Source organism: Perca flavescens, chromosome 17, assembly GCF_004354835.1.
Source record: "Perca flavescens isolate YP-PL-M2 chromosome 17, PFLA_1.0, whole genome shotgun sequence".
In the NCBI taxonomy this organism is placed as follows: Eukaryota; Metazoa; Chordata; class Actinopteri; order Perciformes; family Percidae; genus Perca; species Perca flavescens.
Genome location: NC_041347.1, coordinates 31876592 through 31899213, shown reverse-complemented (window position 1 = coordinate 31899213; position 22622 = coordinate 31876592). Strand labels below are relative to the sequence as shown.

General features: G+C 43.7%; 1 protein-coding gene across 1 annotated transcript in view; it reads left to right on the top strand.

The window, feature by feature from the left end:
- The window catches only part of LOC114572631 (spectrin beta chain, non-erythrocytic 1), a 216605-nt gene extending 195457 nt beyond the window's left edge, over window positions 1-21148 (top strand). The window contains exons 36-46 of the mRNA XM_028604335.1: window positions 532-618; window positions 6690-6847; window positions 7410-7548; window positions 7988-8072; window positions 9044-9240; window positions 9346-9446; window positions 10478-10532; window positions 17418-17620; window positions 18793-18966; window positions 19979-20021; window positions 20698-21148. Of these exons, the coding sequence (XP_028460136.1) occupies window positions 532-618; window positions 6690-6847; window positions 7410-7548; window positions 7988-8072; window positions 9044-9240; window positions 9346-9446; window positions 10478-10532; window positions 17418-17620; window positions 18793-18966; window positions 19979-20021; window positions 20698-20916 (1461 nt within the window). The 3' untranslated portion in view covers window positions 20917-21148. The remainder of the gene's footprint in view (window positions 1-531; window positions 619-6689; window positions 6848-7409; window positions 7549-7987; window positions 8073-9043; window positions 9241-9345; window positions 9447-10477; window positions 10533-17417; window positions 17621-18792; window positions 18967-19978; window positions 20022-20697) is intronic.
- The last annotated feature ends 1474 nt before the right edge of the window (window positions 21149-22622 follow it).

Sequence of the window (22622 nt, the reverse complement as noted above, 5' to 3'; positions counted from 1 at the left end):
CTGGGAACACTGGTACTGACACTGGGAACACTGGTATGGGTGCTGGGAACACTGGTACAGGGCACTGGGAACACTGGTACAGGGCACTGGGAACACTGGTACAGGGCACTGGGAACACTGGTACAGGGCACTGGGAACACTGGTACATGCACTGGGAACACTGGTACAGGTACAGGGCACTGGGAACACTGGTATGGGTGCTGGGAACACTGGGAACACTGGTACAGGGCACTGGGAACACTGGTATGGGTGCTGGGAACACTGGTACAGGTACAGGGCACTGGGAACACTGGTACTGACACTGGGAACACTGGTACAGGGCACTGGGAACACTGGTACAGGCACTGGGAACACGGGTACAGGGCACTGGGAACACTGGTACAGGGCACTGGAGCTTTTCACGTGATTTGCCTTTGCTTCTGATATGATGATGTGTTTGTAACCAACCTGAACCTCTCCCTCTCCCTCCTCCTCCCTCTCCCTCCTCTCCCTCCTCCTCCTCCTCCTCTTCTTCTTCCTCTCTGCTCTCAGGTGCGGCAGCTTCAGGAAGACGCGGTCCGTCTGCAGTCGGCCTACGCCGGAGACAAAGCCGACGACATTCAGAAGAGAGAAGGAGAGGTGAGCTTTAAGTCTCAGGCGCCCGTGGAACAGAAACCACGTCACGACTCGGCTCAGTTTACTTCAGAGTTCAGTCAGTAAAATCTGAGTCTCCGTAAAAACATTCCTAATTTATCCATCTATAATATATAATTGTCAGTATTTGTCTTCCATGTAAACATAGAACAACCCTCTTCCTCTTACTGGTTGAATTGAAAGTGAACTGGACTGATGTTGATTGAAAGGAGCACGCTGACTTATAAGGACTTGGGACTTAGCTTAGCCCAGATCCTGGAGGTAACCGGCTCCATCTAGCCTAGCTTAGCCCAGATCCTGGAGGTAACCGGCTCCATCTAGCCTAGCTTAGCACAGATCCTGGAGGTAACCGGCTCCATCTAGCCTAGCTTAGCACAGATCCTGGAGGTAACCGGCTCCATCTAGCCTAGCTTAGCCCAGATCCTGGAGGTAACCGGCTCCATCTAGCCTAGCTTAGCACAGATCCTGGAGGTAACGGCTCCATCTAGCCTAGCTTAGCACAGATCCTGGAGGTAACGGCTCCATCTAGCCTAGCTTAGCCCAGATCCTGGAGGTAACCGGCTCCATCTAGCCTAGCTTAGCCCAGATCCTGGAGGTAACCGGCTCCATCTAGCCTAGCTTAGCCCAGATCCTGGAGGTAACTGGCTTCATCTAGCCTAGCTTAGCCCAGATCCTGGAGGTAACCGGCTCCATCTAGCCTAGCTTAGCCCAGATCCTGGAGGTAACCGGCTCCATCTAGCCTAGCTTAGCCCAGATCCTGGAGGTAACCGGCTTCATCTAGCCTAGCTTAGCCCAGATCCTGGAGGTAACCGGCTCCATCTAGCCTAGCTTAGCACAGATCCTGGAGGTAACCGGCTCCATCTGGCCTAGCTTAGCACAGATCCTGAAGGTAACCAGCTCCATCTGGCCTAGATTAGCACAGATCCTGGAGGTAACCGGCTCCATCTAGCCTAGCTTAGCACAGATCCTGGAGGGAATAAGACAATGTCCCGATAAATCGGTGTGGTCCTTTAATGAAGTCACTGTGAACGGCTGCATGCTGCTCTGCTGCTGCACTAACTCCGCACCGTTCCTCCGCCTTGACAAATAAAACTAAATCAGTTATAGGTGGTCTGATTCCCAGAGAGAAGAATCTCTAATACAGGGTTTTTCCTAACTCAGACTAGGCCTTTTGGGGGGGGGCTATGCACGACAGCAAGCATGATCGGTAAGCGTACAGTAAAGGCCATAAATGTGACAACTTTGAAAGGATAAAATGCCAAACATGCTCTGGTTTTAGCTTCTAAAAAAAGTCAGGATTTGTTTTCCTATTCATAAAATATGAAAGTTATCGTTGTAAACTAGAATCTCAGAAAAAGTCGACAAACGTTAAAAAAAAAAGTGACAAAAACATCGGGGGAAAGCCACAAAAGTGTTGAAAAAGACCAAAAACGATAAAGGTTTTTCATTTCAAATTTTTGCCTCGGAAAAACAGAAAGTCCTACTTCAGAGTGTTGATGATGATACCACACTGTGTGTTTTTGTGACCATTCCCTGTATGTCCGTTTCCCTGCATATCCTCCCTGTCCACCCAGAAGAGAAAGGGAGAGGTGAGACTCCGTTTACCCACAAACATTGGCTTTGCATCAGTCTTCATTTTGGCTGCATTGTTTTTGACTAAAATGTTGAAGTTTAGTGACATTTTAGTTTTTTTTTATGCAGTTTAGCTCTGGCCGAGTCTATAGTCGCAGACCTGGGGATTTTGCAAACACTCGTTGGGTTTGTTTCGTGTCCTTCTTCGGTCGCTGTGTGGGTGGAAGTCAACACAAACTCTTTTTTTTTTCTGATTCACAACTTACCTGAAGCAGAAAACTCCACCCACCTGTGCATCTGAGGAGGTTGAAACAAACGCTGCCAGTAGTTTGCCAGCGGTGGAATGTAACTTAGTACATTTACTCAAGTACTGTACTTAAAGGTGCACTGCATGGTTTCGGCGCGAATTCATTTTTGTCTCAAATCGTAGTCATCTCTCCTTGATCCGCTAGCTGCCTGCACGCATCGTGAAAAAGCCCGGTCTCGGGAGGCAACACAGGGGTCTTAAACGTTAAACAAACACTAGGGGCACAGGTTGTGCACCAAAATACAACAAACTAGCTATGCAGCAGCTACTCTCACATACAACTCACCAGGGGCGTAGCGTAACATTCTGGGCCCTGTAGAAAGGCATTTTCTATGGGCCCCTCCCCACATCCACAGCTATTCATTCTAGCATCTTTTTGGGCCGTTACTCCATCAACTCTGCTCACTTACTTTTAATGCTTTAAGTACATTTTCCAGTATGTTTTACAGTGTGGTATTAGTACTTTTACAGAAGGAAATGATCTGAATACTTCTTCCACCGCTGCAATTTGCAATTTTGAGTCCCGGTCAGTTAGAAGGCGTTGGCCTCTAGGGCGAGCTTTCCTCAAATCAAATCCAGATGCATTTTTAATTGTGTTTTTGTTCGCTTAAGCTAACATGTAGTTAGCAACATATTGCTTCCAGTCGTCTACGGCCACTTTTCCATCAACAGTGTTTAACCCTTGTGTTGTCTTTGGGTCAAGTTTGACCCGTTTTCGTGGCCGGTTAGCTCAGTTGGTAGAGCGGGCGCACATATGTAGAGGTTTATTCCTCGATGCAGAAGGTCCAGGGTTTGAATCCGACCTGTGACGGTTTTCCTGCATGTCTTTCCCCCCCCCCCCCCCCTCTCTCTCTCTCTCTCTCTCTCTCTCTCCCTCCTCTTTCATATCTCAGCTTTCCTATTCAATAAAGGCAGAAATGCCCAAGAAAAAAAACATTTTTGACCCATTTTCTAAATGTCTTCTATCAGAAATATGGGTTTCTTTTTAACTACATCATTTTGATCAAAAATAACACGGATGATTCCATACAACGCACTTAGCATGTACAACAAAAGATCAGATCTCTACTTTCATTCACAATTTTGGGTGTTCTGTTCAATCTTTTTAACATTTAACTCTCCTGTTGTCTTACGGTACAGATCCACCTTCTTTCGCGCCGCGCTCCACTTTATTCCTATGGGTGACTTCAACGTGCACGCAAAGCATCCTGGGAAGGCAGCTGCATTTGACAAAATTGCTGCGCATCCAAAAGCTGTCCGATGTCCATCTTTATGCAAATGAATCCGTTGAACGCAACTATCCAATAGAAGTAGATGGAAATCTTTCAAACGGACCTTTTGTCGATCTGAAATGAACACAGATTCTACTTTCTCGCTTAAAATGTTTTCAGAAACCCGTTTCGGTGAACTTTAGTACAATATGAGATCGTATTCTGAACAAGACGCCATGACACTCGGGAGCAGCCAGACCCATGTGACGCGTTCGTCCAGTCAGCTGCATGCTTCAGTCGTGTCGGACAAATGGATCTGTATATTTGAAATGTTTCTATATCAGAAATTTGGGTTTCTTTCACCCAAATTGTCGAAAAAAACGTGGATGGTTCCATACAACTATTACTCTTCACAAGTAAAATAAAAGATCAACTCAGTATTTTCATTGAATTTGGGTTTTTTATTCAATTTTATAGCAATCGAATTTTCATTTTTTTTTATAAAAGAACGTTGAAAAGAGTGACAAAAATGTTGGAAGTAGCTTCAAAAACGTGAAAAAAACCACGCAGGAAAAATGTGACAAAAACATCAGTAAGAAGTGACAAAAAATGTTATCAAAAAAAGCGACAGAAGTGTCGGAAAAAGTAAATTTGGACCCAAAAAAATAAAAAGTTGCGGGAAGACAACACACGAGTAATGTGGTGCGTTTTTTAGGATACAATTATTTTTTTATCACATACAGCAAAGATCTCCTCACTATCTGCTAGCTGCCTGTCCCCTGAACACACTGTAAAAAAAAAAAAAAAAAAGCCGCTGCCTTCTCACAAGAAATACTTTCAAAGTACTGATTTTAAAAATACAAAAACACACAGAGCTAAAAGTCCCATCACTAACCACTTGTGAGCAACAAATCTCTCTGCTGTCTCTCTCTCTCCTCCGTGCCATGTTGTAAACTCAGATGGATTCTGATTGGCTGTCAGTGTCTCTCTCCTCCGTGCCATGTTGTAAACTCAGATGGATTCTGATTGGCTGTCAGTGTCTCTCTCCTCCGTGCCATGTTGTAAACTCAGATGGATTCTGATTGGCTGTCAGTGTCTCTCTCCTCCGTGCCATGTTGTAAACTCAGATGGATTCTGATTGGCTGTCAGTGTCTCTCTCCGCCATGCCATGCTGTAAACAGATTCTTAAACTGCAGTTACTTTAACTTACAGTAACTAAACTAATACTTAAAACAGTACCAGTTTTTAAACACTTGAAGGAGCGCTATGCAGTTTTGGCCATTTCTTGGCTGTTTTCTGGCATTTTGCCGGCAGGTTTCTCTATAGAGCTCCCCTTACAGCTTCAGAATAGATATTTGGCAGCTCCTATGTTTACTTGTGTCTGACTCCTCTCTCGGTCAGACTGGGAAAAAAAAAAAGTCATATAACCATTCCAATGACTCCGAAGCTGTTCAGTTAAGGTAAATTAAGCTAAAAGAAAACCCGGCATAGTTCCTCTTTAAGGCTTTTTTGCTCTGCTTACTGCTTCATACACAGAGATATTTAAAGATGATTGTTGTCATGTTGCTTCTTTGCACTATGCACAGATAAACGCCTTGTTATTATTTTGCTTTGATGCCATTTATGTATTAGTTTCCTGGGCTGTTATGCATTCTGACGCTGGACTCTGTGACTGATTGAGATTTAGAGATGTAATATTGTGTTTGTTCATTTAGCCATCCTGTTGTCCTCGGGTCAAGTTTGACCCATTTTCTAAAACTTTCTGTATCAGAACTATGACAAAAGAACGTTTGAAAAAGTGACAAAAACATTTATTTATTTTTTGCGCTGTGAAAAGTGACTGAAGAAATCGAAAAAGTAAAAAAAAAAAAAAAACATCAAAAACATCGGCAATGGTGACAAAAACTTGTTAAAAATAAAAAGTGCCAAAAAAAGTGAGAAGAAAAAAATTAAATAATAATAATTAAAAAACACCTAAAAAGTGACTGAAGTGAGTGAAAATTTGAATAAAATCAACAAAAGTGTAGAAAATGAACAACAAAATGTTGAAATTTCGACCCCTTAATTTTTTATGATTAAACACAGTAAAACCTGTGTGATGTCAGCTTGTTAAAAGTGAATATTATTCTAGTTTCTTCTCTCCTCTGGGACAGGAAACTGAATATCTTTTAAACCAAAGTTGGGGGCCCAGCTTGTTGTTCCTCTGCCTCTGAACTCTGCTGGCTGTTTGTCCTGCCCCACCCCATAGGCGTAGATTTCGGGGGCAGATGCAGGCCTCAAAAACCCATGTATGTAAAACAGGAACTTTGCCTACTTTGCTTTTTCGAGGACGGTTAAAGTACACAACAGGAGTGTAAAAAATAAATATAGATTTATGTAGATTTAAACTCCGGAGCTTCTGGCTTTAACACAGTATCATTCTCTTAACAGATTTTCTAGGGCTGTGCTCGATTGAAGAACTTCTTAGTCGACTAACATTCAATTATATCGACTAATCAATTAGTTGATTTAATTGACAGATCTGTAAACCTGAGTTTCTCCACAAAGAGTCATGCATAAGCACCACTTTAATTCTTGTGTTTACCAGAGATGTGCTCGTACGTTTCTTGGAAATAAGTCATTCAGCAAAGAGATCTAGTTGACCAAAACCACCGAGAGGGAGCAGCCCTACAGATTTGTTGTTGAGATGTACATGATTCCTTAAAAAAAAAAAGCATCCCGAAAATCGCGTGATGTTTTGAACATGCAGAAAGTTTCGAGCGATACAGGAGAGAATAATAATTTCCTTTTACATAAATAAAGACATTTGGACCATAACTTGATGCAGGAAAAAGCATACAAATTCACCCGAGAATGCAGGAAATTCAGTGTTTGCCGCTCCACATTTTGAGGGACAAACCCCCAAGATATGTGTTGAAATAACACTTACGCCTATGCCCCCCCCTCTTACCCACCCCCCACCCCAGGTGCTGGAGGCCTGGAAGAACCTGCTGGAGGCTGCAGAGGGCCGTCGGCTGAAGCTGGCCGACACCGGAGACAAGTTCCGCTTCTTCAGCATGGTGCGCGACCTGATGCTGTGGATGGAGGATGTCATCCGGCTGATCGAGGCCCAGGAGAAGCCCAGGTAGGCCCGCCACTTTACCTCGGAGCCATCTGCTTGGTGGGGGGGGGTTTGACCCTTTTAGTAGCAGTGGTTCTCAAATGGAGGTACGTGTACCCCAGGTGGTAGGTGGTACTTTGGAGGACTGCATGGGTACGTGACATTTTATGCAAAATGTTTTTCAGTTTTGTCGCTGTTTTTGAAGTTTGCCACCATTTTTGAAGGTTGTGTCGTTTGTTTTGACCTAATCTTGCCTTTCTTTCTGGCTTTTAAGTTTTTTTTTTTACACTTTTTTCAAAGTTTGTCACTTATTTGAATTTTTTTTGTCGCCTTGGTGTTGCCTTCCTTCTTTCTATCGTCTTTTTCCTAGTTTTTGTCTCCTTTTTCCATCAGCATCTAAATGTGTTCCAGGTCCAAGGCTGTAGTTTAGTTAATCTATTGCTGACATCGCTGTATTCTTCCTCTTTATAGAGACTTTTTCTTTTCTACCACACATCATGGTTAGTGGGTACATGGCAAGTAGTCCGGTTCGTGCCTGTGGGATGTTTCCTCTGATTCTACCCTGTTAATGTTGGTTTGTCTTCAGGGATGTGTCGTCGGTGGAGCTGCTGATGAACAACCACCAGGGCATCAAGGCGGAGATCGACGCCCGCAACGACAGCTTCACCGCCTGCATCGAGCTCGGCAAAGCCCTGCTGGCCCGGAAGCATTACGCTTCAGAGGAGGTGCAGACAAAACACCTTTTACAATCCACATCCTTCATGCTAAACTAAACTTAGGGTGCTTTCACACCTAGGGTCCTATCTTCACCCGGCGCAGCGCAAAGCCCGTCCCAAGTCTCTTTGTTAGTTTAAGACCGACCCAGTTGTCAGTTTCCCGTCCAGAGCCCACGTCGTTTAAATAGCAAATGCACCTGCAGGGGCGGTTCTACATTGAATGACGCCCTGGGCAAGACCCCCTACGCGCTGTGGTCTGGCTATGCGAGACTACCTAAACACAGCTGAACTTCTTTCCGTTTCCTTCAACGTTTTTGCCACTTTTTTGGTCGACTAGTAGTCGATTGTTTACTATAATAACCCTGCTCCAAACCACACAAACACATTCGGAATCTGCTTATTTTTCTCAACATTTAAATCTTTTCTTCAAATGTTTTTCTCTCGGCAGATTAAAGAAAAGTTGTTACAGTTGACGGACAAGAGGAAAGACATGATTGACAAGTGGGAGGACAGATGGGAGTGGCTGAGACTGGGTAAGCACTTCAACACCATTTAGTTCTCAGAAAGTAGAAGAACTGAACTCGGAAATCAGAATACATTTGTTTTGACATGGAAACCTGTGTGTGTGTGTGTTTCTGTGTGTGTGTGCGTGCGTGTCTGTGACTCTCTGTTTGTGTGTCTGTCTGTCTGTGTGTGTGTGTGTGTGTGTGTGTGTGTGTGTGTGTGTGTGTGTGTGTGTGTGTGTCTGTGACTCTCTGTTTGCGTGGTGTGTGTGTCTCTGTGTGTGTGTGTGTGTGTGTGTGTGTGTGTGTGTGTGTGTGTGTGTGTGTGTGTGTGTGTGTGTGTGTGTGTGTGTGTGTGTGTGTGTGTGTGTGTGTGTGTGTGTGTGTGTGTGTGTGTTTGTGTGTGTGTGTGTGTGTGTGTGTGTGTGTGTCTGTGTGTGTCTCTGTGTGGTTCTGTGTGTGTGTGTGTCTGTCTGTGTCTCGGTGTGTATTTGTGTCTGTGTGTGGTTCTGTCTGTGTGTGTGTGTGTGTGTGTGTGTGTCTGTGACTCTCTGTTTGTGTGTGTGTCTGTCTGTCTGTCCATGTGTGTCTGTGTCTGTGGGTGTGTCTCTATCTGTGTGTGTGTGTGTGTGTGTGTGTGTGTGTGTGTGTGTGCGTGCGTGCGTGCGTGCGTGCGTGTCTGGGACTCTCTGTTTGTGTGTCTGTCTGTCTGTCCGTGTGTGTGTGTGTGTGTCTCTGTTTCTGTCTCTGTGTGTGTGTGTTTGTGTCTGTGTGTGGTACTGTCTGTCTGTGTGTCTCTGTTTCTGTCTGTGTGTGTGTGTGTGTGTGTGTGTGTGTGTGTGTGTTTGTGTCTGTGTGTGGTTCTGTCTGTCTGTGTGCGTGTGTGTGTGTCTGTGACTCTCTGTTTGTGTGTCTGTGCGTGTGGGTGTGTCTCTATGTGTGTGTGTGTGTGTGTGTGTGTGTGTGTGTGTGTGTGTGTGTGTGTGTGTGTGTGTGTCCAGTTCTGGAGGTGCACCAGTTCTCCCGGGACGCCGGCGTGGCCGAGGCCTGGCTGCTGGGTCAGGACCCCTACCTGTCCAGCCGGGAGATCGGCCAGAGCGTGGACGAGGTGGAGAAGCTCATCAAACGCCACGAGGCCTTCGAGAAGTCGGCCGCCACCTGGGAGGAACGTTTCGCCGCTCTGGAGAGGCTGACCACGGTGAGCGCCACACGCCTCTCACATCCCCTCGCTTGTGCCTCTCAAGAAGGAATCTGTCGGTACGAGTGTGTGTAACATCACTCTGGTATGTGCCCGTGTGTCCAGATGGAGTTATTGGAAGTGAGAAGAATGCAAGAGGAAGAAGAGAAGAAGAGACAACCTCCGCCCAGCGAGGCTCAGCCCGGTGACGCTGCTGCTCAGCACAGGTGAGAGAGAGATAAGGAGAAATAAAGAAAAATCACCACATTTTTGACCAAATACCTCGATATCGATACCGCAACGATATTGTAGTTGACTATCGGTGCTTTCACAAAATATTTACACAATGAGATTTTAGAATAATAAAATAAAATAATCATCAGTAATGTGTATATAATGACTAAGTGGGTAAAGGTGAATAATAGAACAGCTACAACAGTCTGGTAAGTTCATAACATGACATCACTTTACTGTAATGCAGCCTTTAAAACCAGGAGAAGACACTTATGTTATATTACGATATCCAAAATCTAAGACGATATCTAGTCTCATATCACGATATCGATATAATATCCATATATTGCCCAGCCCTAGTGTGTTGTACTGTCATAATATGTAAAGACTGGGGATCACACACTGCAAGACTACAACTAGATTCGTTTTGAAAGTGTAACCAAGCTAGCTAGCTACTGCTAGCGTTAGCTGGTAACTTAAAGGGAATGCAAAGTCTGCAGATTTTTCTGTTCTGCCGTACATGCAGATTTTTATTTTTATTTTATTATTTTCAGGACAATGCACATTTGATGAACATGTACAACAGTACACGTAAAAGACACCAGATTGTAGCCCAAGGGCTAATTTCCATCTGTAGTCCATTAAGCAGCTTAAAGTTACATTAAAAAGGACACAAGATATACAATGGTAACATTTGCGATAAAACAAGGAGAAACAGGAACAGGACAATTCATTAGTAAGTGTTAAAACGGAGACACAATTCATTAGTATGCTCTACTGGGCTAATACGGTACAACATCCAGTTAGAGGTGGTTTCACGTTTGGTTAGCTCTAAGACACACCGGAGGTCTGCGGAGGTCTGAGGAGGTCTGCGGAGGTCTGCGGAGGTCTGAGGAGGTCTGAGGAGGTCTGCATTTTGTATCCGTGTGAAACCTGCCCGGAGTGTGTCTGACTCTTTGTGTACGTTGTGTGTTTTTATCCAGCAGTGTGTCTGACTCTTTGTGTCCGTGTGATTTGTTTGCAGGGAGGGCGAGCCGGTGTCTCAGAACGGGCTGCCGTCCGATCAGGAGTCCCCCAGGGTTAGTTACCGCTCGCCTGCCTACCAGCAATACAGCAGCACCCTGCTGAGCCGCAGGGCAGCCCCCGCACCCTGACACACACACACACACACACAGACAGACACACACACACACACACGTAGCATTAAGCTTTGATCTCTTAAAGAAATATCTACACACTCCTGGGATCCACACATTAATACATATTCCTGTATTTGTCTCCAGCATTTATTGTTTGCTTCTTCTCCTTCCTGATTATTATTTTATAAGTGTAATAAGTTTGAAGCGGTCACGTGCACACTTCTATCTTTGTTTTGAGACATGAGTTTGATTACTTTACACACTGGCCTGTTCGGTTTAATTCTTTTTTTTTGATTCATAACACGGAAAGCTGAAGAAACTTCTGACAGAAAGAACTGGGAGGGAAGTGAGTTAGGAACTATTTCCTACTTGAAAGTAGGTTAAGCGGATGTTGCCTTTTAATCTTTGTAGTGTTCCTGCTCAGTTTGTTAATTTGACACTTTGGGCCCTATTTTGCACCCGGCGCGGCACAAAGCCAGACCCAAGTGTCTCTGATAGTTTAAGACCGACCCAGTTGTCAGTTTCCCGTCCAGAGCCCACGTTGTTTAAATAGCAAATGCACCTGGACCCATCTGTGGCCCATGGGCGTGCTGGTCTTACATGGATGTGTGTTCAGTTGCATTCTGGGCGTATTGCTATCTTGAGGAAGTGGGAATTAGTAAAATGTTCCTAGGCTCGTGCACAGCGCGCGCACACTATGCTTGTTACACACACAGGGACGCACAGCAGCACACACACACAGGCAGAAGATTACAAATAAATATATTATGGTGCAAATCCTCCATCATAACAGCAATGCTCAGAGGTCCAAACGCGCCTGGCTTTTAAAGGGAATGGGAGATGATCTCTGATTGGTTGGTTGCATGTTAGGCCCAAAACACACCTCTGATTAATGAAAACACAAAGAACAACCCTTTAGGACCAGCACCCAAATGCGTCAAACTAGCAAAAGTGGATTTGGACACGCTCTAAACGCACCTACACCAGGCGCTACACGCCGTGCGATTAGATCGTTAAGATAGGGGCCTTATTCCTTTGGGGGGGAAACATTTATTTCAGATTTCTCAAGCAAACATACAAGTTGTTGCTCATTTCCCTTAAACGTACCAAACATTCCTTTTTGCACTTAATTAGTTCAATGAAAGAAATTACAAACGGACCACAGTAGCAGTAATATTTGTTCTACAAAATGCTCTTTTACACTTCTAACCAAACGGAGTAGCAGTGCTAATAGAAAAGTTAACAGGAAGTCATGTCAGTGATTTAAATGTTTTTCTTAATTCTTGGGACATTTAGCAGAAGATGAAGTATGAATTTCCATTTGGTATGAGTGTGACTGCATGACGGGAGAATGGAAAGCCACAAAATACACACACACACACACACACACGTATACATACACAGAAACAGACGACACACGTTTCTATCCATCCCTCGTTTCATGTTTTTCTTTCCCCTCCTCCTCCCTTCCTCCCTTCTGTCCCTCCCAGCTCGACGCTCCCGCTGTCCTCTCCCCTCAGCTGTTAATGCTTCTGCTTCTTTACGTCGTCATTTATAAACTCACCCTCTGGAACATGAACACCTGACCAGTTCACCGCCCTCGCTCCGAAAATCCGCTTTTTAAGCCTTTAAACGGTGATTCCCAAAATCTGTTGACCCGTCATAGTTGTCAGGGCTTTTGTAGGATTTAAATTATATTTCTTTCAGAAAGTAAATTGTGGTAATAACGCTAAATATATAAAACACACACAGACATACACAGACACACACGCACACACACACACACACACACACACACACACACACACAGATACAAACAGACACACACACACACACACACACACGACATGACACCAAATATAAAGCTTGCATGCATCCAGGGCTTTAAATTAACTTTTTTGATCACCAGCCAACATGGCTGGTAGGTTTGTAAAGTTACCAGCCAATCAGATTTTCCACTAGCCACATTTACACTTCACACCTTAACATATAAACAGATTTGGGAATCACAGTTTGTAATTACCAAATCTGTTTGTACGTTAAAGTACCCCAGCCAAACTGGCTCTTAGCTTCACAATGTTACCCGCCAAAAGTCATTTTTACACCCATTTGGCGTGAAGGAGAGTGTCAATTTAAAGCCTTGCATGCATCAATTACAACAAATCAACAAAAAAAACATCGTAAAACTGTAGTTTAGTCTCTGAAATATATTCAGATAAATTATGTCTTATTCTTATCGTCTTAAAATAAAAGATTTGAAGCTGCTGTAGGTTTACTTTGATCATTAACACGTTGCATCGACAGGCTGTGAATTGTTCAAAATTTAATTTATGCCAGACTCATAAAGAGTTTAATTCCCAAATCCTTTAATGTTTTTGCATATTAAAGTAATATTTTGTCCAAGACCGACAAACATCTTTTCTAGAAGCTACTCTAATATTTTTCCCGTAGACGTGTATTTGAAGAAAGTTACTTTAAAAAGCTACCGTAAATAAGGCTGTCCAAGCACGCACTGGGCAAAAAGCAAAGAAACATCTTGGGTAGGTCCACAGAAAAATACTCACATCTTCAATTTCTGGCAATTTAAAGTTTCAAATTCAGTCTCACAGTTGAATGTGGGAACGATATCACTCATATAATGTCAATATATTAATACATTGATACCAGTCATCAGTATTACTCATTAAACATTCTGCTGCTAAGTCACAATGATCAAAATCCGGTTTCAGGGCAATGAACGCAGCTGTAATGCTGTATAAACATTCAGTTTGTAGGTCTTGTTTAAGGACAGAGTGCATCATCTTAGAAAGCCATTTCACAGATGATGGGTTCAAACTCTTTTTGTCAAATGTACACAGTAAACATGTAATGCTCCAAGTCATGCAACAACCAGTATGATACGTGACATATTTTCAAGACAAACACTGAAATACTTACCTCCATACTTCTTTATCTTGATGTCTGTAGCAGTGATTTCGTTTTTGTTGAGGCTGTTTACCGCCAATAAACATTTGACAAAAAAACTACCGTAAAACTCTGAACTAAAAGGTATGGGCATGCTCGCCACGGACAAATAAAAGGCCCACGAAAAGCCATTTCCCGCCGTGGATGCATAATAAACCTGGGTATAGTGTACTCTGCTGTTAAACTTAACTGTCATGTGACCGGCCGGTGGTGGCCTAAATTTCGTCGGGTATGTTACGAATTGTTGTGCATAAGTTTTTGTATGATGTCATACGAAGCCGTTCATGAGAATGTGTTGCCACTGTACAAACTGACCATTTGTACATTAATTCATCTTCAAATGCATTCCACAGTTTCATGTAAAGTAGATCTTCCATTCATTTGTAAACATTTCAACATATAAGCTTGTGTGTGTGTGTGCGTGTGCGTGTGCTGTGCGTGCGTGCAACACTGTTTTTTTTTTGTATCATCATTATTATCGATCTCTGTTTTCCATTGTGTACTGTTATAACTTCTTTTATTTCTCTTCATGTTTCTGTCGCATGGCCATCCAGCCCATTCATTGGTTCCCTGACTAACACACATTCCCCCAATAAACCCTGTCAGAACCAATCAGAGCACTCGGAGCCGTTCTGGTTTGTCTGTGTGTGTGTGGTCGTCACTTCTCTCCATGTACAGTTGTTGTTTCTGTCGTTGCATGCTGTCACCATCGGGAGCATTTCAGTTGAGTTTTCTGTCCATGTAACATGTCTTCATCTCATGTTCTTCACCAGTTTTAATCCTGGGGCTTCATCTTAAGACATACATACATAAAGGAGCCTATCTTGCACCCGGCGCAAGTGTCTTTGCTGGTTTAAGACCGACGCAGTTGTCAATTTCCTGTCCACATCACGGAAAAAAACAATCTAAGGCTAGCGAAATTGTGCTAGCAAAGTACTGATAACTTCACGTGGCTAAAGTTTATATTTCACATTCACAGCAGCAAATGGGTAAACAGTTACCATATCATCTTTAAGTTTGTGGATGACACTGTCGGGTTGTTGTGTTGTCAAGAATACCTGATAAAGCTTTAAGTTCCAGCTCCGAGAACTGGTCCAGACCTTAGCTGTGTTGGAAACCGTTTCCCTCATTCCCGCACTCATTATTCCCTCTATAGTGTTTATTAAATGGTGAACTATGTAGGCAACGACCAAACCAGATTTTGGACACTACACTGGAAATTTCAAACCATCGTTGCGTCAGTAGATGCACCGGATATTTGTGTAAAGGAAGCATCTTGTATGTCATCCGTGGTCCGTCTTTTTAATTCAAATACCTCTTATTTTTTCATCTTCTCTAATTACCTGAGCGAGAGGCACAATAAATAGAGCGAACAGAGCTGGGCTTAAGGGGCATCCACAGGGTTAGTTAGACTACCATTTATTTTTATTCTGGATAGCAATGTAAGTTTTTTTTAAATAGAGCTACTGATCTGTTAAAGCCAAATCGTTGCAGTGTTAAATATAAATATTCCCCATATTTCCGTGATAGGGAACGGTTTCCAACACTCTTGACCAACTTTACGGAAGTGAGTTCCCAGGATTGGTCCAACGTTTAACAAGCAACTAAAAAAAAACCTCTAAATATGTCCGACCTTTGCTTAGCTGTAAGGAATGTTCTTCGATGTCATCCAACCCTTATCGAGATTAAACTAAATGCTCTTGGGATAAGTTGAGCCCCTAAGGCTCCCAATAAACGCTCACCAGTCGGTCTAGCTCTCGCCAAGCTCCCAGTAAAAGCTCCCAGGAATCGACCCAGCTCTTGCCGCCCTTCAGATAAAGCTCCCAGGATTGGTCCAGCCTCTGAACTGTACTCAAAAAGAGTGTCCGCCATTGGTCCAGCCCCGGAAGAGCTCAGTAACAGGGTAATAAGCATCCGGTTGGAGTGGGTGTGGTGTGAAAAAAATAAAATCTGTTATGATACTAGGCCAATCGCATTCTCCCCTCACCAATAATGATGCCCAGGAATGAATTCCAAGCAATTTTGTTGATAATTGTTTGATTTTGTGCGTGTGTTTCCCATCTGCTAGCTTCTCCCTCTCCCTGTCTTTCTTCACACTGTCTACCATGTTGTTATTGTGTTATTAAGTGGTGGTGTGATTTAATATGCATGTCCTAAAACCTGTAATCATCTCCGTACTCTTGAAGGTGCAGTAGGTAGGATTGTCATGTAGTTCTTCTGGAACATAGGGTCAGTTTCAGCAAATATGACAGGAAGTTAGTTTCATAAGTCTTACCTACTGCATCTTTAATGTACAACGCAGATGTTATTTTTCTTTCTAATCAGTACTGGATTCCAACGCTGAGCTCAATTAATTAAATACTGAAAAACAAACGCTTTACAAGGCTTTAAGGAGGCTGGAGTAGCTGATGTCAGAGGCTCGATGGCGATAGTCTACAGTAGTTCCAGTTGAGCGTCTGAGATTAACTTGCACTGGTTTTGAGTTTAGTTCAGAAGAGACTCCTGTAAGAGACGAGACAAATTAGGTAACTTCAGGCTCGACTTTTAGAAATCCAACAAGACTTTTAGCCTGACTTTGACATTTAAAGATTTAGATCTAAAAGTTAGGTCTTTAAACCATAAAGACTGGAATCCCCCAAACCCAAAGAGGAACAGGCAACACATGTCATGTGTGTGTTGGCTGACTGTAAATGGCTCACCGTGTCACACAGTGGACTTCATCAGCCTCTCAGTGGACCGATTAGCATGGACTTGGCCTGGTGCGACCACACCAGAGGAGCTGCTGTGAGTGTTTGACATGTGTTGCCTGTTGTTGCCTGTTCCTCTTTGGGTTTGGGGATTCCCAAAGGTGCATTATTTAACAAATATTATTTGATTGTCAACTGTTGACTTGCATCTTGAAGAATCTTGACTCAACCAGGAAAGAGAAACATACGTTCTCTCTCACTTTATGGTTCCAGCTTCTAAAACTTGGATGATTTGCTGAATTTCTTTGCCATTATATGACAGTAAATTTAATATCTTTTGGACTCCAAACTCAGCAACCTGAAGGGGGACCGGATGGGGTTGGGTCCCGACGGCAAATGTTAAAGCTTAATCTGGCATTTTGTTTAGGATTCCGAACATGACTGTCTGGGGACTTCCTTATGATTTGTAGTGACGTTTTTTTAGTTTAGTGTAGTTACCTTATTTCTTAAGATAAGTTTAATATCATTTGGTTGCATGCTTGTGTTCAGTTTTGTGTGTTCTTGGCTTAATTTTTGTAGTATTTCTTGTAGTTTGGTTCAGAGAGGTTTGCTGTGCAGTGTGAAATCAGGGGAACATATTTGCATGATGTTCCTTGGCCCTAAAACAATGAAGATTACACTCAACATGTCTAGAAAGATATATTAAATTGTCCATAGTAATGGTATTTAAATTAATTTTCACTTTGATGTGTTTGCATGGTCTCTGTCTTAATCTAAAGAGATTTTAATGTTTCAGATTGAAGCTAGTGTCCTCTGAAACGCATTTGTTGCATTAAGTTAACCTGCCAGGGTTATGCATCGTTTATTTCACCTGAGTAGATTCAGGAGAGAGGTGTTCATGAAAGTTGTAAAGGTTGCAGACAAACGCCAAACTTAAATATACAGAGCACATCTATTCATTCAGGTTCCAGTTTTGGTTGAGTTGAGAGAATGTAAGTGCCTACACAGCCTGTGATTCTGCTCTGCTCTGCATGCTGCAGCTCTGATGGCCTAATTCTGATTTACAGCTTCTGTGTTCTGAGAGAGAAAGATTTAAAAAAGAAAGAGTGTATGTGAGAGAGAGATCCATCCATCCACAGTCCTCCTCTGACTCGCCTCTCTCTTCTGTTTCCAGGATAACGTCGATGGGGGCGATGTGGTGAATGGTGTGTCGGAGCCCAGCCCCGCGGGGTCTCCCGGGGCATCTCGCAAGGGCAAGGCCAGCCAGGCGGCGACCCTGCCGGCCAAGACCCAGCAGGACGCTCCCACGTCCCAGCTGGAGGGCTTCCTGCACCGCAAACACGAGTGGGAGGGGCATAACAAGAAGGCTTCGAGCAGGTAGGGAGCAACAAATCCTCGTTCTCACTTCAAACTCGTAAAATACGGACATTTGGACAGTGCCGATACAACGTAAAAAAGGGCCCTTCGGCGTGTGTGTAGAACGCACCGGGGAGAGCAGCAGTTACATGGCGTTTGAAGATGACGTAGCACTAAGTAGAGAGTAGTGTGAAAGTCCGAAAACTGCATAAGGAGGTTGGTTGGATGGGTCAAACAACACAGGACTTTCACCCAGGAGACCAGGGATCGTGTCCCGCGTGTTGAGTTTCCTAAACCCAACCGTCCTGTCTTGTCCCGCGTGTCGTGTAAACGTAAGCCCACCCACGACCTTTTCCAAAACCTAACTGCATCAAAAGTGACGCCAATAGTCCCGACCAAGCGCGTTTTAGATAAAGGAGACTTTTAGCGTCAATAACAACGCCAAAGACACCTGACCATGCGTCATCCATATTTTACAGTGTCTGTATTCTACGCGATGGGAGTGAGAACATGTTGCCAAACCATACCGCGATCTTAGTTTGTGCCTACAAGGCAGCTTTTATTTATTTTATTTTTATCGGCCCGTAGCAAAGCGAAGTCCCTCCCCTTCTGGTGGACCGCCATGGGAACTTAATTTGGAAAGAAATACGAACGTTAGTGAGCGGGGACAGAGACAAAATACTTTTTGATCCCGTTTGAATTGAGCCATGCATTACACATAAGATGTTCGTCAGTTTAACGGATAATTTTGCAAGTCAAGCAAGTTTATTGTATGAGACTGTGAAAATACGTCATTAGAAAGACTGTCGCACTTCAAAGTCTCTAAGTGATGTCTCTCTGAAGCTACGATATCTGTGTGTATCGTACCGGGATGTAGTGTTACTCACACGAGCAGAGGATCTCACTCAGAAACATCATCAGGTAGGATAACGGGACATGGGTTGTGCAACAGCGCTAAGCATGAAGTCCACTGGAAGGGAAGGGGCTTTGTCTCTCTTTAGAGAGAAGAGAGCTCATGTGATTGGCCCACTTGTTTGTCTTTGATGTGAACAATGGCCATTCGCATCCTTGGTCTTTGGCTGATCGGCCCTACGGCGTCTTTGAGTACTTTGGAAAGTGCTGTATAAATAAAATGTGTTATTATGTGTCGTTATTGAAGATGTTTGCTGAATGACGTGACTGTGTGTCTGCAGGTCGTGGCACAACGTGTACTGTGTGATCAATCAGCAGGAGATGGGTTTCTATAAGGATCAGAAGAGCGCCAGTCAAGGGATTCCCTACCACAGCGAGATCCCCGTCACCCTGAGGGACGCCGTCTGCGAGGTGGCGCTGGACTACAAGAAGAAGAAACACGTTTTCAAACTCAAGTGAGCTTCCTGATAAGTTCAAGCAGGCTGACTTTAAAGGAACACGCCGACTTATTGGGAATTTAGCTTATTCACCGTAACCCCCAGAGTTAGACTAGTCCATACATACCCTTCTCATCTCCGTGTGTGCTGTAAGGCTGTCTGACGCCTCCAGCAGCATCAGGCCAGCACAGAACATGCAGGTGAATGGTTCCAGTAATCCTACTGCTCCCAATAAGTGACAAAATAACGCCAACATGTTCCTATTTACATGTTGTGATTTATAGAGTCACAGCATGTACAAAAAACAACGTAACATGAGACACAGCCGTCTTCTAACTGTAAACAAACCGGGAACTATATTCTCAGGTGGAAGAATATAGTACTTGGGTGGAATGATTTGCTTTGCAGCAAGCTTGTCTGAGAATATAGTTCCCGGTTTGTTTACTGTTAGAAGATGGCTGTGTCTCATGTTACGTTGTTTTTTGTACACACTGTGACTCTACAAATCACAGCATGGAAATAGGAACATGTTGGCGTTATTTTGTCACGCAGTAGGCTAGTTGGAACCAGTCACCTGCATGTTCTGTGCTAGGCTAAGCTACCGATGGAGCCGTCAGACAGCGTTACAGCACACACGGACATGAGAAGGGTATGTATGGACTTGTCTATCTCTTGACTAATTGCCCTTAGTCAAACTTTTGTTTAAAACCATAATTAGGACGGAAGCGCCACTTTTAAGATTTACCGTATTTTCGTAACGGACTTGACTTTTTCACTTTGTAAACCTATAACGTGCGCAAAAAGATATATAACACAATAAAGGAAAGGGGAAAATGCCAAAAAGCACAATATGAGCACTTTAAATGTATGACACAATTTTAATACTTTTGTTAATTGTTATTTTTTATTGACTTGCATAGCCCTTTTAGCTCAGGTTTTACTGATTTTAAACATTTGAAGATACTCCAGGAAATTACATCACAATAAGCAAAAATACTAACGTAGTTAATGCATTCTCCAACTTCCACAGGATCACTGACGGCAACGAGTATCTCTTCCAAGCCAAAGATGACGTAAGTTTCACCTCCATTATTTCTTTTTATCAATATTTTGGTGGGTAACAAGGCATTATGTAATAACACCTGCATTATGTATTAACACCTGCATTATGTATTAACACCTGCATTATGTAATAACACCTGCATTATGTATTAACACCCGCATTATGTATTAACACCTGCATTATGTAATAACATCTGCATTATGTAATAACAGCCGCTTTATATATTAACACCTGCATTATGTACTAACACCTGCATTATGTACTAACACCTGCATTATGTACTAACACCTGCATTATGTACTAACACCCGCATTATGTAATAACACCCGCATTGTTAATACATAATGCATTGTTATTAAGTAATGCGCTGTTATTACATAATGCGTTATTGCGTAATGCATTTTTACATAATGCGTTGTATTAAGTAATGCGTTATTATTACATAATGCATTGTTATTACGTAATGCATTGTTATTAAGTAATGCGTTATTATTACATAATGCATTGTTATTACGTAATGCATTGTTATTAAGTAATGCGTTATTACATAATGCATTGTTATTACATAATGCCTTGTTATTAAGTAATGCGTTATTATTACATAATGCATTGTTATTACGTAATGCATTGTTACATAATGTGTTGTTATTACTTAACCCTTCCCTCCGTCTCCATCCATCCTCCAGGAGGAGATGAACGTGTGGATCTCGGCCATCTCGACCGCGGTGCCGGGCGACAAGGTGGAGGTGACGCCCAGCAGCCATAGCACGCCCGCCCCCGCCGCACGCGCTCAGACGCTGCCGGCCTCCGTCGCCACGGCGACGGCTTCGGCGGCCGAGTCCAGCCCAGGCAAACGAGAGAAAGACAAGGAGAAACGCTTCAGCCTGTTCAGCAAGAAGAAATAGACGCTCCTCCTCCTCCTCCTCCTCCTCCTCCTCCTCCTCCTCCTCTGCTTCCCTCTGGTGCTGTTTGGGGTCGCTCGTCGTTATCGATCCATCTCCAGTTAAATCTTTGTTGAAGATGTTCGTGTCAATCGGCCGAACGTTCGATTTAGAGTCAGCTTGTAGCAACTACAGGCTACATTTACATCGCTACGTTTTGGTTTAAAAAGGAATATCTTCTGTTACTTTTCCCACTCTCATTCCCCCTGCTCTGGCGTTTCCCCCTCTCATTCCCCCTGCTCTAGTGTTTGCCCCTCTCATTCCCCCTGCTCTGGCGTTTCCCCCTCTCATTCTCCCTGCTCTAGTGTTTGCCCCTCTCATTCCCCCTGCACTGGCATTTCCCCCTTTCATTTCCCTCTCTCATTCCCCCTGCCCTGGTGTTTCCCCCCTCTCATTCCCCCTGCCCTGGTGTTTCCCCCTCTCATTCCCCCTGCCCTGGTGTTTCCCCCCTCTCATTCCCCCTGCCCTGGTGTTTCCCCCCTCTCATTCCCCCTGCCCTGGTGTTTCCCCCTCTCATTCCCCCTGCCCTGGTGTTTCCCCTCTCATTCCCCCTGCTCTGGTGTCTCCCCTCTCATTCCCCCTGCCCTGGTGTTTCCCCCCTCTCATTCCCCCCTGCCCTGGTGTTTCCCCCCCCTCATTCCCCCTGCCCTGGTGTTTCCCCTCTCATTCCCCCTGCCCTGGTGTTTCCCCCCTCTCATTCCCCCTGCCCTGGTGTTTCCCCCCTCTCATTCCCCCTGCTCTGGAGACATTAGGAAACACTTCTGACCCGTTCTGGTTGATAATCTGCGGGGTTGTGTTTCAGTCTCAACGGCTCCAAACGGAGACCTTTGGCAACGGCGACACTGTTTCTCCGTCCTGATTGGCTCTTATCTGTCACGACGTCTCGTTCTCTGAGACTTAAACCTACTAACATTACCATGGCAACTACCAGCAGGGGACGGAGCCTCCACGCTGCCTCCTGTTTATGCCCAGTATACCAGAATGATAATGAGATATTTAGTTTTGGGCGTGTTAGTTTAAACAGAGATTAGTTTTTCTTTCGGAGATAAAAACGTAGCGATGTAAATGTAGCCTGAGAATGTAATAACTAAAAAATACTAACAGAATAACTGCTAATTAAATTAACTTTTAAATGGATTTAAATGTAATCAATGTCTGTTGATGTAATACGTCGATGAGGGAAAACGTACTTTATTGCTTGTTTTTATCAACATAGAGTAGGGCTGCTCAATTATGAAAAAAGTCACAATCAAGATATTTTTGGTCAATATTGAAATCCAAATTTTTTTAACCTGATAACTCGTCGTCTTTTGGGAAGAAGTTGCATTTATTGAAATCACAAAACCATGAAACAGTTAAACAAATCCACAGTGAAAACACCTTGAACTGTGAGATTTTCTGTCATACTTCTCCCGTTAAGAACACGAGGCAAACTAAGAGTTTATCTGCAAAACGTAATGTGCAAAATAACCGTTATTCTCGATCGTTGTGTTCTGTGATCGTAAGGAGCCAAAATCTTAATCGCGATTCAAATTTGGACTTATTGCACAGCCCTAACGTGGACAGGACATCGGACGATCTGGGCCGTGCCTGCAGCACCCAGCAGTGACAGCGTTAGCAGTTGCTATGTCAAATCAGATCCCCCAAACAGCCTCTCTCCCCTTCTATTC